At 36.3% G+C, this 18,990-nt stretch overlaps 1 protein-coding gene across 1 annotated transcript in view; it reads left to right on the top strand.

Annotated features, from left to right (window-relative positions):
• LOC131160011 (probable gamma-secretase subunit PEN-2) overlaps positions 1-8,400 on the top strand; it is a 31,004-nt gene extending 22,604 nt beyond the window's left edge. The window contains exon 2 of the mRNA XM_058115297.1: positions 7,944-8,400. Coding sequence (XP_057971280.1) covers positions 7,944-8,104 — 161 coding nt within the window. The 3' untranslated portion in view covers positions 8,105-8,400. The remainder of the gene's footprint in view (positions 1-7,943) is intronic.
• The last annotated feature ends 10,590 nt before the right edge of the window (positions 8,401-18,990 follow it).

The following is an 18,990-nucleotide window of genomic DNA, read 5'->3' as shown; positions in this document are numbered from 1 at the left end:
CAATGCAAATCACAAATCCTAGTTTCAAATACATTTCCAGTATAAATCATATGCCACACAATTTTATTTGATATTCATATCATAATAATCACAGGCAAAATATCATATTCTCATTTTCACATATTTACTCAACCAGTAATTTCCAAAAAAAGGACCGTTCCCTTACTTGGCTTACTGAGAGGCCTGTTAAAATAGCCAATCCCACGCCCGTGGCATTCGAAATTCAAAACCTTGAAATTCACATTTCCCCCAATTCAATCAACTCAATCCCAGAATAATAATTATTTTAATATTTCCTAGGCCCACACACTCCCAATAGCTAATTAAACTTAAAAAATAATTAATGGATATAATTTCACTATCCTTACCCTAACTTTGGAGTGGTGCTTAGGAAATCCAAATTAAAAATTTGCTCCGATTAAAATGACGAGAATTGAAGTAAGGACCCCGTGGTGGTGTCCAATTGTCGATTTGGCACAGTTGGTGGCTACAAAGATGAACCAACATTTTGAGGCAAGTTTGGTAATTGGGGAGAATGTGTTTGAATAATCTAAACCATGCACCTGGGTATATTCCTTAGCAACAACGCGAGCCTACAATTGAGCCACAGGACCCAATAACAATCATCTACAAACTTATCAAGAGTAAGAGGTACCAACTCCGAAGTATCACCATCCTATAGTGCATGCATCTCTTCAATCATTGAATTCCTCCACTGAGAATGAGACAAGGCTTTAGGAATTGGTTTTGGAAGAGCAACAGAAGACAAAGTACTAACAAAGCAGTAACATGAGAATGACAAAAACCATAACAAACAAAATTAGAGATTGGATCTTAGGTATAGTTGCGCTTACCTTTTCGAATAGCAATAGGAGGACCAACATCTTCGGAAATAAGATCATATGGTGAGGGAACTAAAGGCATAGAAGTGGAATCTAGAGGAGGCTCTCCTCTCTTGAGTTGCTACATGTCCACTTGAAAATTGGGATGATATAGCTGATGAGAAGGACTCAAACTGGATGAAGATGTATGAGGATTGGGTGGAGCTAATAGGTTAGGATATGGAAGGCTAGGAAAAAGGACATATCAAGGTCAATCGAACTCAAGGAATTTGAATAGTATGATGTAGACTCAAGAAGGTGACATCAACAGAGACAAAGAATCAATGTAAAGTAGGGTTATAACATCGATATCCTTTTTAAATATAGGAATACCTTAGGAATATAGCATGAGGATCCAACTTATTTGTTCTTGGACTTAACTGATGGGCAAAGGATACACAATCAAACATACGAGAATGAAGCTAGAACAAAGGAGCCTTAGGGAAGATAACTGAATATGCGATTTTACCACCAAGGATAGAGGATGACATTTTATTAATGAGAGAGCAAGCAGTAAACAGCAACAGAAACAACAACAACAAGAAGAAGCCTTTAGTCCCACTAGGTGGGGTTGGCTACATGATTCCTTTTCCGCCAATTCACCTGATCGAGAGCTTTTTCCTCTATTAAATTAAGGGCGCTATTAAATCATTCCTCACTACCTCATTCTAAGTTATTTTAGGCTTGCTCCTACCCTTTTTCATGCTTAAAACAATAACTAACTCACTCCTCCTCAGGGGCTCTACTAAGCCTGCATTTCAAATGCCCAAACTATTTAAGCTGCCCCTCCCTTTTCTTGTCTTCGATCGGTGTTATGCCTAAATCATTGTGTATATGCTAATTTTTTACTTTATCTTGAAATGTTATACCACTCATCTACCTTAACATTTGCATTTCAGCAACTTCTACTTTTTGTACATGTTGTTTCTTAGTTGCCCATCATTTTCAACCATAAAGCATAGTCAGCCTTATAGCCATCATATAAAACTTTCCTTTTAATTTTAAGGATATTCTATGATAACACAACACACTTGACGATGCACTCCATTTTACCCAACTTGTTTTAATTCTATGTATTACATCTTTTCTCCACCCCTTCTGCTTGCATGATAGATTTAAGATATCTATTTCAAAAAACTTTGGGGACATTCATTTGATATAGTAGAGCTCGAGTGACTTTGAGAATATGTTTATTTTTCCGCTCTGCAACTCCATTTCGTTGTGGAGTGTGGGCACAAGATGACTAATGGATTATACCAAAGTTGGTCACATAGGTATTGAATTGAGTACTAAAGTACTCCTTAGCATTGTGACTAAAAAGTATCTTGACTAGCATATTAAATTGAGTCTTTATTTGAGAACAGAAGGCACTAAAGATATTAAACAATTTAGAATGATCTTTCATTAAATACAACCAAGCCCTTCTGGTAGTCATTGACCAACGTAACAAAGTATTGAACCAACGCAACAAAGTATTGAAACCCCAATTTTAACATGACACAATTAAGACCCCAAACATTGGAATGGACTAATATGAAAGGGTTGACCACATGTTTGTAACTTGGGAAGTAAAGGAAACACAATGGTGCTTTCCTAATTGATAAGATTCACACTCAAGATTAGATATAGAACTCAAAGAAGGAATTGACTATTTTAACTTGCCCAAGACCAAGGAGACAATGGATTTGATGTGGTGTAGTAGTGACACTACCAAGCAATAGTAAAGCCCACCAGCCTCACATCCTATGCCAATCATCTTCATGCCCTTAGATCTTGAATAATGACATAATTAGGAAAGAAGGTTACAAAATAATTTAGTGGCTTCATAATTTTACAAACATACATGAGATTGAAGGGAAATTTATAAATGGACCAAACAAAAGAAAGAGAGATGGAGGGAGTAGTATTTATTGTTCGTATCACCTTAACTGTAGAAGTGGACCTATAAAGGAAAGAGAGATGGAGGGAGTAGGATTTACTGTTCATATCCCCTTAACTGTAGAAGTGGACCTATGAGCAAGGGTAACTTTTGGTAGAATTTTAGAATACTAGAGCAGAAAATAAGTTGGCGACACTTGTCATATGGTTATTAGCAGCAGAGTTGATAACCCATGGACTAGTGGGGGAGATACCCTATGACAAACAAACTATAGGATTACCATTCTGAGCAGAAGATGCAATGTGATGAGATGCTTGTTGGGATGCTTGATATTGTAAGAACCTAAAATATTCTTTCTTTGAGACAGTTATGGTACATTGTTCACCTGAACAAGTGCCTGGTGAGGAAAACACACTTTTTGGATTTGGGGATGCCATCCCAATACACACAACCTTGATACAACAACAATTTAGAAATGCACAACAAATCTAATGTTAATTTTGTGGGTGATAGTGAATGGCAAGCCTAAATCTTGGTTTAGGGCCATGAGGGAGAGGGGATCCTCTTTCTTTGTTTTTGTTTTAGTGGCTGATGTTTTGAGTAGGATGGTTGATAGGGTGGTGGATGGAGGTCTAGTGAAAGGTCTAGGAGTGGGTAGGGAGGAGATCATGGTGTCACGCCTTCAGTTTGCGGATGATTTATCTTTTCCTGGAGGATCATAAGCCTTCTTTCCTAAATATATTGGGGCTTTTCAAATTTTTGAAAGGGTCTTGGGGGCTTAAGATTAATATGGGAAAGAGTAGTATCGCTATTAACGTGCCTGCAGAGAGTGCTAAGGAATTAGCCTTGGAAGTTGGGTGTGCTGAGTTAGGGTGGCAATTGTACTTTCTAGGGTGTTCCTTTTGGGGGTAATCTTAGATCAACGTTTTTGGGATCCAACGGTGGAGAGAGTGTCCAAGCATTTAGATGGGTGGAAGGGAGCCTTTTTTCTTTGGGAGGGAGGATTACTCTAATTCAGGCATATTTGTCTAGTATTCCATTGTATTTTCTTTCTATTTTAAAATTCCAACTAGTGTCCCTAGCAAGATTGAGAGAATTATGAGATATTTTCTTTGGTCAGGTGTAGGGGGTTTTAGGCATCATTTGGTGAGTTGGGAGGTGGTTTGTAGGACCAAGAGGGAGGGTGGTTTGGGTCTTGGAAATTTGGTGTCCAAGAACACTGCTGTTTTGGTTAAATAGCTATGGTGGTTCCCACTAGAGATTTCTCCCTTGTGGTATAAAGTTATCAAAAATAAATTTGGACTTGATGGGAACTATCAGGATATTAATTTGGGTTCTAGATGTTCTTCAGAAAGCTCGTGGAAAGCTATTTCCCAGAGAGCAAATATGGACCAATGCAAATTGAAACAAGTACCAAATAGATAAGCAACATTAAATCAATTTTTGTGTAGGACAAGTTGTGCAAGTTCATGCAACATTACAAAAAGGTCCTCATGTGGACTTTGCAATCTTAAGAGATTCTTCAAATATTTCACTTCAATTTCTGGCAGATGCTCCAAGAAAATTCCCTTAATAAACCTGAGATAAGGTGTTTGCAGGCAGGTTTTCTCACTCCAAAATGTCAATAGTACAATAGCAGTCCAGTTTCTTGGAAAATATAACTCAAAATGTATGCCAAACGCGATCAGTCAGTTTTCTCGAACAACAAAATCTCTGGAAGAAAGCCAAAATATTGTGTCTAGAATCGAAATTTCATGCTGCAGATCAAATTTCAAGTTATAGAAGTTCAAGATCTGGCAGCTTGAATTTATCTCGAAAATATACGGCAAACACTTAAAAGTTGGATTTATTAAAACCAACATAAAAATCTCTTGGAGGAAAATTAATTCGTCATAGTAAATCTCAAAATACTGCAGCTGGGTTTCAATCTGAATTCTGGAAAAAATACCTCAAAGCCAAGTCAAAATAGTGCGAAAAATTCTAAAATATTGTGGCTAAACTCAGTTTCTTGGGATTTTGGATTTAGAAATTGCAGGAGGTTCTGGAACTGTTGCACTTGTGCATCTCTGGTGCATGGGGCACGTGCTCTGCTGGCTAGATTCCTCAGCAATGGTATTCTGGATGGTGGTAGACCATGGGGTGGTGGATCCAGTGAGATGGGAAATGTTTGGCTGGCGTGTAGGGTCTGCTGATGATCAGTTGGCTGTGAAATTTCGCTGGCAGGTCTTTCGGTGGTCTCAGTTTTCGATTGTGTGGGTTGTGTTGTAAAAATCTTGAAAAGGGGTGTTTAAAGTTGCCAATTAACAGTTTCTGATGTATTTCCTGCAATTCTGATCCTTGAATGCTTGGAAATTGAATTGAAATAACTGTTTCTTTTTCTGCTCTGTGACAACTATAGCAATACTCTGGTCTGTGGCTATGATGGCTGCAAGTGCTTTGGCCATGGCATGGCATGGCATTGGGGTTGGGCTCTGATACCAAATTGATGTAGGACATAAATATATATATATATATATATATATAGAGAGAGAGAGAGAGAGAGAGAGAGAGAGAGAGAGAACGAGCAGCAGCAGCAGCAGCAGCAGCAAGATGGACCAGAATGGAAAGAGAAGAGAAAGCAGAAAAGGGAGATAAGAAACAATGAGAAATAAAAGCAGAACAGAGAAGAGGAAGGAGAATAGGGAGAGGCTGTATGTCCCGACATGACAACTAAGAAAAATACTTACAGAATAATCCCAAAGTACTTGAAATGTAGGAAAAAACCATAAATTAACTAAATTTCTGAGATAACCATTATTTTTTCAAACTAAGAAAAAAAATCCTAATTTCTAAAGCTATAGCAATATAAGCATATAAAGTTCTCCACTCGTGGTTTTCCATCATCCATTGGAGAAGCATTAGATTGTAAATAATTCAATTTCTGCTGATTTTGGCCCAGGGTCCATATAGATGTCTCTCTCTCATCTCAACCAAGGCTAATTGTATCCCAGTTGGACTAGAAAGCAGTTATGCTGTTATGGATAATTTTCCTGCTTCCGAAAATTATCACATACCAAGTTTTTATTTTTTACTTTTCCCTACAGCTTTATGATAGCTGAGAAACCACTGTGAATTTTGCAATTATGATTGAAGTTTCAGTGTTGCAGTGTAGGTGATCTAGTTATATGCAATTTGAAATTTTGATTAATATTACGAAGGGACTGAAAATTTCCTATCCCTCCAATCAATTCAATGGAGTGTGGAAGTGTAAGCTTCCAAAGAAATTTACAGTTGTAACCCAGATCCTTAAATTGTGACTGTAGAATCACAGTATGCAATATTAGCAAAATTGTTATACCACAAAGACTCTTTGTTAGTAGCAAGGAGAGGAGGGTCTTTGGAAGTTTGTTACATTTGTAGTTTTGCAGTGTGTTTGGTTGGAATGTGATGTTAATATTTTTAATGGGCAAGTGACTCCTAGTTCGGCTAGTGGGGAGTTATTTCTCTGGTTTAGTTTTGGTGCTTGGATAATGTTGTTTTCGAAGGACTGCTTTTAATGGATATGTGAAGAGGGATTGGTGAACTGTGCTCCTTTAGTGTTTTATTTTGTCTTTTTTGATTTCGTTGATTGAAGAAAATACCTTGTTCTTTTTTGTTATTGTTCTTCCTAAATAATTTTCTTCGTTTATGTGGAAAAACAAAATCTTTTCCTCTTTAAGTTTCCCTGTACATAGATGTCAACCTGATCACTCAAGCCACTTCTCTACCTCAATGCATATTTTTGTTCAGTTTATAAATTGTTGGGGTACTATCTGGAAATGCTGCACCCTTTATGGAAAATAACTTGAAATCAGTGAGGTCTATGCTGCTCTCCAAGAAAATGCCAATGGTCAATGGACACCTAGTAAGGTAGTAATGATATATAGCACCAAAAAAATTATTTGTTAGTAGAGGGCAACAAGAATGCAGATTTTCTGCGAATGAGAAGTGTCTTGCTTTAAATGAGTTAGTTCTGGACAGCCTAGAGATGAAGTGAATCTGTGAAAGACAACAATGTATTAACTGTCAAGATTTGATGACCTTGGGCAATGAGAATAATGCTACAACTGGAATATTCTTATAATCATTAAGATATTATGTGAATACTGCAACCTCGTGGGTATCTGCCACTAAGTTATCCTCTCAGTTCTTAACATTTTTTATTTTTTGATAAACAAAGAACTGTGCTAGAAAAAGGCGAGAGAGAGAATACAACAGAAGAGGAAATAAGAACAAGGAGAAGATGTCCTCCCTTTACAAAAAGAAAACAGTTATAGGAACAAAGAAAAACAAACACAAAACAACTCAATGAAGCAAGCCAACTAATCCTGCTGTATGTCTTCAAGAGAAACATGTTGATAGAAACCATTTGCCTAAACTCATGCCACAAGAAACACCACTCTGCTCCAAAGCAAGTTAATCGAAGTAGCCACACCTTTGAAAATTGTAGCATTTCTTTCCAGCCAAACAAGTTATGATGTTTGGTTTCTTTAAGCTCATAAGAAGATGGGGTAAATATCATTTTTATTTTTAAACAAGTTACTATGGCCTTTGAAAATATGCATCAGCCCAATTCTTCTTAATTTAGGCTGGCGCCTGCAATTATTGAGGGTTGGATCCAGTTGTTGAGATAGTGAGTAGTAGTGGGTAGGCATCTTTGAGGGTTGGAAGAGAGCTGATGCTTCTTTATGGATTGTACTACACCTTTTTGTATTTCCAGTTTTCTTCATTTTATGTTTTTTTTTTTTTTAAATTTTTTTTAAAATTTAAAATTTTTTATTGGAATCCAGTAGTTTTGTTAGAGAGAATTTATAAGGTTATGCTGGATTTTTCATGGTCAGGTATTAGCAATGGGAAGAGAGATCATCTAGCTAATTGAGAGATTGTTAGGACCTGTCTGGTTATGGAAAAATGATTTCTTTTTTTCATTTTCTATTTCTAATTTTCTAAGAACAACAAAAATGTCACATTGCTTTCCATTTTTTTAACAATTGTATAGAAAACTTTGAGGGCAATAAAGCTATTTTTTATAATTAGGTTAAATATACAAATGTTGGAAAGTTGGAAAACAAAGTGGTATTTTTATTTTTCACGTTCATTTTTTCCACTTTTCAATATGTATCCAATGGGTTTTCAATGGTCTGCATAAACATTTCCCTTTGCAGATGTTTTGGGATCAGCAGTTGGGTTCGTGGTATTTACAACTCTTCTATCTTCATGGGCTCTTACATTTGCGATTGGAGGGGAGCATCTCCTTGGCCCTGTTTGGGATCGCCTAGTAATGTATAATGTTGCTGACAGATTGGGGTTGACAGGTTGGAGCTAGTCTTATGCCAACGTTTTCAACTTAACTACGTTATAAATTGATTTCCATTGTCTATAATAACGCAAACCCGTGTCGTCTTCTGAGATATTCTATGCCCAAGGTTTGTATTCTATGAAGTAGTTACTGTGGAAGCTATTTTTGCAGGTTCCATCTGCTTAATGGAAAACCAAATATGTAAATGATTTTTTTTTTTTTAATATGCGGAACCGAATCTGTAAATGAAATGTTTTGTCTATGCAGGTTAAGCTGCTTACCATTGTTGAGATTAAAAAATTACTAAAGTTCTTTTAACTTTATCAATGAGTTTAATAAAGCTCTCGTATCAAGTTTATTTCCAGGAAAATGGCCTCAAATAATTAGAATGAAACACGTTTTCCATGTATTTGAAGAATGTGTATCAGTTGACTACCTGTATTATTGTTGGGCTGCAAGAACAACAGTTAACTGAGGCTCTATTTAGGACCTTGGGTTTATGGACTGGGATTTGGATTTGAAGGCTCTAAATTCAGGTCCATGTTTTGGGAAATGGGGTATGGGTTTAGAATTCAGGTGGAATTTCTTATACCAAGTTAAAAAAGCCCGTGCTGAGCCTTGGGTGGGATTCTATGAACCCAAATCTGTGGATATTAGTTGGATAATCCCTTCCCTGCCTCCATACATTTGACCATTTGTGAGAGATATCCCTTCCCATCTAGCTTCCTTTGTTCCATTTTGGTTCCTTGCAATCCTTTATGCAATGGCCTCCCCTGCTATTTTGTGTGTGTAGCTCAACCTATAAAGAGTCTGTCACAGTGCCAGAATTCCACTTTGTTACGGAAGGCAATCTTCGAAGATAGTCTTTTATTATTTCTCTATCTTATGTTCTTTTGTTTCTTTATATTGCTCTGCATGTCTGTGTTGCCAGAGTTTCAAACTGTTACTGTTCTTTGGGGTTATCTTGCTCTACTCTTGTGTTTGTTATTTATATGATAAATTACATGTAGAGCATGCTGGTTTCTTTTGTTTTTTGAAACAAAATGGTGGGTTTGTTTTTCATATGTCATGACTTCCATTTAAAATGCATATATCATGCTCTATTCTCCTTGTGGCAGGCACATTTTGTTACATTAAAATCTTATACATGCTGTTAGCAAAGCATATAATGATATGAAGCATAAGCATTTGAATTTGTCAGTGTCAGCCTCTTTTTAACTCATAATTTTTAGGAATATATTCAGGGAAGATTTCTTCCGGATCCTACTGTTTCGCACTCCAATTTTATATTAGGATTATAAAAAAGGATTGTTTTTAGGCGTCAATAATCCTTTTATTCAAAATATATTTTTTGCTTATAATGCTTTTGGTCTAGATGATGATGGTATTCTGGGATTTCTGGAATGTGGCCAAGGTTGAGCTGTTGAATGTTTGCCTAGATTACTATGTGAATGGGATGATCATCAGCGAGAGTATTAACTTGACGTTTATCTTACAAAGCGCCAACAAAGGACCATTAGGTCATTGTATTAGCTTGTTACTTGTGCATGGAAGATTGTGGCAAAGGTTTTAGTTGATAGGTAGTGTACTTTCTGGGAGACTATCTAATTTGGAGATCGTCTTTTGCTAGACGATGAATTTTAGGAGGAACAGAAAACGTAGTATGCTTAAGTTGGACATTAAGATTATAATGGAGAGTTGTTGTTTAGATGAGACTTACATTGACGAGTTGGATTATGGGTTGGCTGCCTATTGCTTCTGTCATTTTTTTTAGCGGCAGAGCCTAAGATTTTTGGGTAGGGAAAGAGGTCTAAGTGGCGATGCTCTAGCTATTTTTTGGTGTCCTTGGTTGGAGAGAGTTCAAAATTCTTGTGAGAAGGGATGCTTCTCTCAATTTACTTGGTAGTATAGTGGTGTTTCTTAATTCTTTGTGGGGAGTTGGTCTCTGGCAGATTTACACTGGGTTTGGAATGCTTTGACCTGTGGACCTGTTTTGTATTTTCTTCTTTTGTTTGTTTTCTTCTACTCTAGGAGAATATTTATTCTTCCCGTTTTTTCTTTTTATGCCGTTTGTTTTACTTCTAGTGAAAGTGCTATGCGGATGTTTTATATAATTTTTCCAGAAGACTTAAAAAATTATATAAATATTTCTCATAAATTGTAGGGCAACCGATATCGGCCTCCCTTGAGATATGCTTGAAATATTTTACATTTTTTGAGGTTTCAAAAATCTTAAAAGACTTATGAGATTTCACACACCTCTCCTGATAGTTGATTTTAAGGCATTTACACTCATTATAGGACTTACTTTTTTTTTTTATACAAAATATAGGTTGATATTTGTGTGTTTTAAGTAAACTTTGAGAGATACTCGTAGAATCCTTGAAATATCATGGAAGGTCCATGAGGTTTTTAAAGTTTATGTGTTTTTTTGGCAAACCTCACTATGTGTCTTTTGCCCTAAATTGTAAATTTGTAATAATGTTACTATACATGACTAAGGTACACGAAACAATGGTTAATGAAATTATCTATGTTTATCGTGTGAATATAAATCTAAAGCAAAGATATAGATACTGTCAAAGATATGTTCCATGAAAGTTTTTGTCAACTAACATATTTCAATCATTAAATTTTTCAATAAATTTATGTCGAGGAACACATCAAATCAATATTTTTAATAAATTTATTTCAAGTAGTGTATCAAATTACATTATATGAAAGTGATGGCTCTTGAGAATCAAAATTTAGTGAAACATTTAAGGCATTAGTTAAATTTGAATAAGCATATGGGTACACACAAAAAGAGCATGGGTTACAAAATTTCCTGTGCATGGTATTTCGTGAAATCATTATTCCTGATAATGCGAACGCTCATCATCATAGCATTCTTGGGACAGACTTGATAGACGTTAGTATCAAATTTCCACTAAGAAGAATATAGATTTTTCGAGGGTCTTATCATCCTAGCACCCCCATTTAAGAAAATGAATATTGAACTTAGGCGTATAATTAAAATTTTAAATGAAAATAGATGATGTTTGGGTTGCAAAAATAGAAAATAAACAAAAAATAATATCTGAATTTTTTTTAAGAGTAAGAAAAGTGTCACATTTCATTTTGAAAGGGAAATTTCATATTGTATTTTCTTCATTGCTTCATTGGGTTAACTTTAAAATAGTTATAAAATTAGGGCTCTTATTTCAAAAAATAAGGAATAATTTTAAAATGACTAAAATTTTGAAAAATTAAAATCAAATTTGAAGTAGATTAAGATATTCAAAACTTGAATATCAAATTTCCTTGGAAATATTTTCAATTTTTCAAAAGTGTACATTTCATTTTGGAAGAAACTTTCATATCAATTTGTTTTTATTTTGGGAATGTGTCCATTTTGTTTGTTTGTTTGTCTTTATTTATGTATTTATTTATTTATTTATTTATTTTTATTTGGTTGGTGTATGCCTGGTGATAGTGGCCTCTAGTTTGGTTAGAAACTTGAGAAAAATCTTTAAACAATACCTGTATGCTTGATGATATTTGGAATAAAAACATTCATTATGATGCCAATCCAATTCCTTACTGTTGTACGGGAAAGAGATAATAGTGTATCTGCTATTCACTAATCCAATGAAAATTTTATTGGAGAAAATACACATTTAATGTTTGGTAAATGGTAATCTGTGCTTATTTAGAGGATATCTAAATAGTTAAAAATTTGAAACTTCTATGTTGAGGTATCAAGTTTGAACTCTAAGATTGTAATAAATGGTATGAGATGGGAGATGTGTGTAGCTTAGGTTGAGCAGTACGGATGCAATGTATTAAAAAAAAAAAAAAAATTAGTTACTACTACATGTTAAATACCAAAATTTGTTTTTTTTAACAATTGCTATTCTTCTAACATGTTGTAGGCTTATTTTCTGTTGGCAAATAATATTTAACTAGTTCTTCCATTTGTAGGAAAAGTTCTTTTACGTCTTGGTTTAGCCTTATGTTGTTCACTTTAAACCCTTAAGTTATTAGCTTCTCACAACTGTTGGTCATTAATTGTAGCTCACATTAAAGATATTGACTTCTTGTTGGTCATTAATTAGACTAGTGGTTCAGCCATCGCATTAAAAAGGGTGTAAGAAGGTCTAGTTGATCTTGCTCCCCTACTCATGAAGGTTATCCTATCAACTTAGGAGCTTTGTTATATATTCTTTAGATATATATATATATATATACAAGAATAGGATTATCAAGCCAATTTGATGTTGCAAAATATATGTAGATGAATATGAATTTGTTGATTCTAGACAATGATTGTTGCCTCAAAGGTTGATCAGGTCAGTTATTTGGGTGATTGCTGATGAACTTGGATGCTCTTGAGATCTGCCAAATGGAAATTGTCATGCCCCGAACCTGGAAATGGGACCCGGGGGTGAATTTAGTAACCTAATCTGTCTCTGTACCAATAAAAACATACATGATACCAAATATAAAGAGGGTTCGACCCCGTGGGGGTGAACGGATGTCCCATTTACATACACATAAACATCCATACTCATCAAAATACGCAGCGGAATATGATCTTTTATACATAAACAAGATCATACCAGAGTCTATACAAACTAAGACATACATTCCCATAATTACAACACGTACCCCAGGTGTCTACAAACTATCCTGACAACCTGGGTATCAAAACTCGTACCTAAAAGGTACTAGCAGTGGCTACGACACCCCTTGCTTCCAGACGCTAGGATGCTACTTACCGCTACCTGAAGGCCCTGAAAATATTGTACGTACATTCGGGGTGAGACACCTCTTAGTAAGGAAGAAAAAAGTTTATATCAGTGTGTGGCATGCCAGTGTCATATTACATACTTCATAACACTATACATACGATACAGTTTGAAACAATTCGTACAATTTCATACAATTCCATACAGTTCTAGAATTTTCAGAAAACTATTCCATTTCATACGATACCCAAAACTTACATACATACATACATACATACATACATACAAACATACGGTCAGTGTCATCACACTAGTTCGCAACTACACTAGGTCACCTCGTCTCACAGCGATTACATTGCTACATATGCAACTACGCTGCGACGATCAAGGCCCAATGGTGAATCCATTGCCTCATTGTCACGACCTGCTCATTTTTCCACATACTTTTTTTTATATAATATCAATATCACATATCCCATATTCCAGCTCAGCAGGTCACAATCCACTTGAGCCCGCGAGCACCAGAGATATATCAGAACATAAAGCAGAAGCCCTAGCAGCAGAAAATATACAAACATGTACATCTCAATACCATATATCACAATATACCAGAATTACTACAATCACTGTATTTTCATATATATATATCTCAAAAATAAAACCTAGGGACATTTCCCACAATATCCAACTGTCCCTATAAAACTTATCCTTCAAAAAGGGCAGATAGACCGTACTATATCAATAGAGCTTTTCCAGCTCTCCAATCCGGGGCTCCTGAAAAGTTAATAAGATTTAGGGATAAGACACCTCTCAGTAAGGAAAATAAACTAATACTAGTGTGTGGCAACATGAGTATACCGTGTTCTACATATACCATACATATCATATTCAGTACTATTTATCAAATCTGGGAAAACATATGTATATCAAAACATAACAGAACATACTGCATTTCATAAGCATATCTCATCTCATATCATAATAATAACATAAAACAATCCTACTAGGTTAGCCGGCTGTTGTCATGTATTACCCCCACATAACTGGGTTATGTGGCCTGAAGGCGGGACCTGACAATGGTTGGCTGACCAATGCCAAGTCAAATAGTAGTTTGTAGGTCCGATGGGTCTACCCAGACTGGTCCATACACCAGGGGCGATAACAGCACACTTCTTGAAAATAACCACATCGACCATCCAATCTCACATCACTCCATACAGCGGTGTTAACACAAATATCATGATCACGAAGACCATGGACACATAGCAACGATATTGTGCGAGTGCTAGCCTAGACCAAGCCAACCAGGTTATGATATCATATACATATACTAAAATCGTGATACATGGATAACTCATATCATTAATTATCAAATCATTCATATCATTTTTCATATATACATAAATCATGAAAATCATTGGCCTGTACGCCGGTATTTCACATAGCACAGCCCGTATGCTGGAAAATCTCATTCACATAGCACGGCCCGTACGCCGGCAAACATATTCACATAGCATGGCCCGTACGCCGGCAGACATATCCACATAGCACGGCTCATACGCCGGCAAATCACACACACACATATATATATATATATATATATATATATATATCTCGGCCCGTACGCCGGTTTTCCATCATAGAAATCCATATCATCCCCATTCCCAGAAAATAGTATTTCACAACATTTTTATACTCATGCCACACTGAACCAATTTTCCACGTATTCAACATATCATCATTTAAACAGTATTTTTCAAATATAAATCATGTATATGAATATATTTATTTTTCCTGAAACCAGATGCTACATATATATATATATATATATATATATATATGCATTTTCTCAAAACAAAACTAGCTTAGTTTATCCCCTTACCTGACTACTTAGAAAGCTCCTAAAACAATCTAGTCTAACCCCCGTAAGATTTCCTGACCAATACCCTGAAATCGAAAATTCCCAGTATTAAACTTCAGTATTTTCGTACGTACAACATTTTCTATAATAGCCACAAAGTCAAATTTGGCTTAAAAAGCCTTACCTCAACTTAGGGATGATTCCCAACGTTCCCAATCAACACCCCTGGAAACAAAAACTTTCAGTATTAAACTTTAATATTTCAACGCGTATAACACTTTTCTCAATTGTCACAACTTCAAATTTGGCTTAAAAAGCCTTACCTTACCTCAACTTAGGGATGATTTCCAAATTACTTTTTCCAACGATCCGCTCCGGCAGATTTGCAGAGAACTTCGCCAGGAGCGTCGTGGTGGCTTTGGTTTGTTGATTCGGCGTAAAACTGGCCTGGAATCAAAGAGAGAGAGAGTGAGAGAGAGTCATAGCAGAGAGAGAGAGAGGAGAGAGAGAGAGAACACACCAAAATCAAAGCAAGCTTCCTGGAGAAGCTTGCACAATTATATATATATATATATATATATATATATTAATATCATATTAATTTGCTAATTAAAGCAAAACTTCTTGAAGAAGCTTGTAACTTATATATATTACATATATATCATAATAACTTATATATATATATATATATATATATATTTTCTTATCATACTATTCATTTTACTTGTTAATTTAATTAATTTAATTTAATCTATTATTATTATTATTATTATTATTATTATTATTATTTTTTAAAATTTTATTTTTTTCCCGGTTACTACACTTATACGCAACTACACAAGGTCACCTAGTCTCACAGCGATTACATTACTACACATGCAACTACGAAGATCTACGATTTAGGCCCAATAGTGATTACATTACTACATATGCAATTACACAAGGTCACCTAGTCTCACCACGATTACATTGCCACATGCACAACTACGCTCCAACGACTCAGGCCCATACTGAATCCATTGCTTCATACGATGTAGCATATATCTCACACCACTTCGGTGACCAACCGGAATTAGACTGGTGATATTTCACACCCTCGGATATAGAGCCGGACACTCTTACCCACGGTAGTTAACCGATCCATGGCACAGCGTACGGTAATTATCCGCCACATAGCTATTTCGGCGTACGGTAATTAGCCGCCACTAGCCAATTTCACAAAACCTGGAATCATTTTGGAACTCACGTCCCTAGACATTTCAGCGTATGGTAATTAGCCGCCACATAGCTGTTTTACAAATACCTGGAACAAATACATACAACCATACATACCACACTTATTTGGTTTATGGAAAATCATATCAATTATAATTTCAAGTATACAGTTTATGCAAATATGGATTACGGTCACCTTAATAATACAGTTTTAACACAACCAACAGATTTCCAAACAAAAATAGAGATGATACCCGAAATCCCCAATTTTCCTGAAAACTGTAACTCGAAAATCCTGCATTTTTACTTGATAGATTTCCCCAAATAAGTAGCCAAAACATACATATGATCGTAGCCTACAAGCTTACCGATCTTGATTTCAAAAACAGACTGATATAAACAAAATCCCCTTACCTTAACCCGAATCCCAACTACAAACTCTAAGACCCTCAAAACTACGAACCGAGACTTCAAAACCTACAAACCACAGTACAGTACATGCTTACAATCCATACTACTACACATATACTGAATCAGAAATGAAAACCGAGGCTTACCTTGATTTTAGTCCAAAACTTGAAAACGCTCGAAACGGACTTCCGATCCGCTAGAAACGTAGAGAATCCTTCATTGATCCTTGTAGTAACTTTGGATTTACGATTCCGGCGACAAACAGCGAAGCAATCGAGGAGAGAGAGAGAGAGAGAGCTTCAAATCCTAGAGAGAGAGAGAGAGAGAGGAAAACTAAAACTTAGCCAAGAAGCAACTGAAAATATCCTTATAAAGACCTTTGACCCGGGGGATTTTGTCGACGAATTGGTGTCCTTGTCGACGAGGTCTTCAAGGATTTCATCGATGAGACAACGATTTCGTCGACGAACCCTGATATTTAAATTTTTCTAAACCTCCCAGCTTTTCCTTGTCGACGAACCTCTGAATTTCTTCGATGAGAAGCCTTCTACCTTCGTTGATGAATTATGGCCTCGTCGACGAAGTCTGCAAAATTCCATTTTACCCCTCTTTTTCATAATTAACCCGTACAACACAATTCGAGTTCTTACAGAAATGGACACTTGGGAGGTCCTAGTGGTCTTCAAGGAATCTCTCCAATGCCAAAATATGTGAATGGGTAAGATTATTGAGAATTAGAGTGAGAGGGAGAGTTCTGAGTTTGGTTGTGATTTACCTTTCTTTTGGGGGTTATTCTTCCTTTTAATGGTTAGACCTTTTACGTGGCCTAACTTCCCTTGAAAGTAGGGTTCTTACAAGCCACATTGGGTGGTTACTGATAAATGAATAACTGCCCCTATGAAGTTAAGTGGGCATAGTGTATGCAACCAACTTGGTAGTTATCAAATAGGTTGTTCCCACTTCGTGAGTAACTGCCCTCTCAAGGTCCTTAAGGTTTGCAAGTCAGCTTTCCCATGTGTAAGGCATGTGGCTATCTTGCTTGAAGTAATTTTGATATCCCTTGTGTTGGGCATGTGACAAATTTTATCAAAGCAAGTCAGCTCATCCACGTGTTGGGTATATGGCTGACTTGCTCGGAGTAGGTATGATCTCTTATGGTGCTGGGCAAGTGGTTGACCTGGTTGAATAAAGTCTACCCTCCCACATGCTAGGCATATAGTTGACGTACTCGAAGTGGATCTACCCTCTCAAGTTCTGGACATGTGGTTTTCTTGCTTAAAGCAAGTTTGCTTTCCCACAAGTTGGGCATATGGCTAACTTGCTTGAAGTAGGTATGCTCTCTCACGTGCCTTGCGCGTGGTTGCCTTGGTGGGGTCTACTTTTTGTTTCTTATGAAGAATCTCTATTACCAATAGATGCCCCCTCCTCCTCTACCTAGTGAGCTAAATCAAGTCGGAAAGGAATGATGGGACTCTCCAAATGCTCTTACAAACTGAGGTGTATTTAATGCCATCCTAACTCTTGGTCTCTTATAGGCACAAATTAATTTCTTATTGATGTGACCTTTGATAGGCTATTTTATGGGGCTACCATTGGTTGACATGTTTCATATACTCATTGTATGGTTACATGTTTCATATACTCATTGTATGGTTTTGTAGCCAAATTTCTTGCTAAAATGACTATGATGGTGTATAAATTTGCTTTTATCATATGTCGCATATTTCTTGAAAAGTTTTTTTTTTTTTTTTTCCTTGAGAGCTCTCTCTTAGAATTTCTTTTAACTCTCAAATCCAATAGGTACATACTCTTGCCTTCTCTTAGCGGTTTTTCATAGAAAGTTGGGAATACTTGATAGGAATGGAGAGTCTAGTTGAGGTTACCTCGATATTCCTTGAGCTCTTCTCAACCCATAGGTCTTGAAGGTGATTCGAGCTTGGTTGAGATGCCTTCCTTGTCTCTCTATGGAGTAGATTTAGAGGTTTAGTCACTAAAATGTATGCTTTCAAGGATAGAAAGGATGTTCTATATACCTGCCTCAATGGAACTTCGCCTTCCTAGGCCATCAAATCAAGCTCATTGCCATCGACCTAGGGAGATGAGTCTTTACGAAGATTACCTTAAGTATAGTAGAGGCTTTCCTTGAATCCTATCTTGGTCAAGGTATTAAACTTCTATGAGCTCGCTCATGGTCAGCTTCCCCAAGTTTATTTGATTGTGGTGAGCTTTTTTACATTGGTGAAGCTAGATGGATTTGAGCCAAGCTTGAACTTAGTGAGTGCTTTCTTGTAGCTTAAGGAACATCCCCATAAGGGGGATTAGTGTTTCCTCACTTACCACCCATTGAAGATTTTGGCCTTCATGGGTCTATATTTCCATTCATGACTAGAAGAGCAAGTTCATTTATTCTTATTAAGACCTAGGCTAGCAAGGTGAAACTCGGTGGAGAGACTTTAGCCTTGTATCTTTTAGAAGTGTCCTCCTTGATCTCATTACTTCCGAGATGGTAGTTTATGAGCGTTTTCTTGATTTTTTTAATAGGTGAGGGGTAGCTAACCACAAGGGTCTTCTTTAAGAGGTTATCTTGTCCTAATGTGGGTTGAGCCCTTATAGGTTGTCCCCTAATAGTATGGTTCATTTAATTTTCTAAGTTAACTTTCATCTTGATTTGATCTTGATTCTTGAGTTTTCTTTGT

This window comes from Malania oleifera, chromosome 1, assembly GCF_029873635.1.
Source record: "Malania oleifera isolate guangnan ecotype guangnan chromosome 1, ASM2987363v1, whole genome shotgun sequence".
NCBI classification, from domain to species: domain Eukaryota; kingdom Viridiplantae; phylum Streptophyta; class Magnoliopsida; order Santalales; family Ximeniaceae; genus Malania; species Malania oleifera.
Note: the sequence above shows the minus strand (reverse complement) of the source record. Positions and strands in the feature narration are given on the sequence as shown.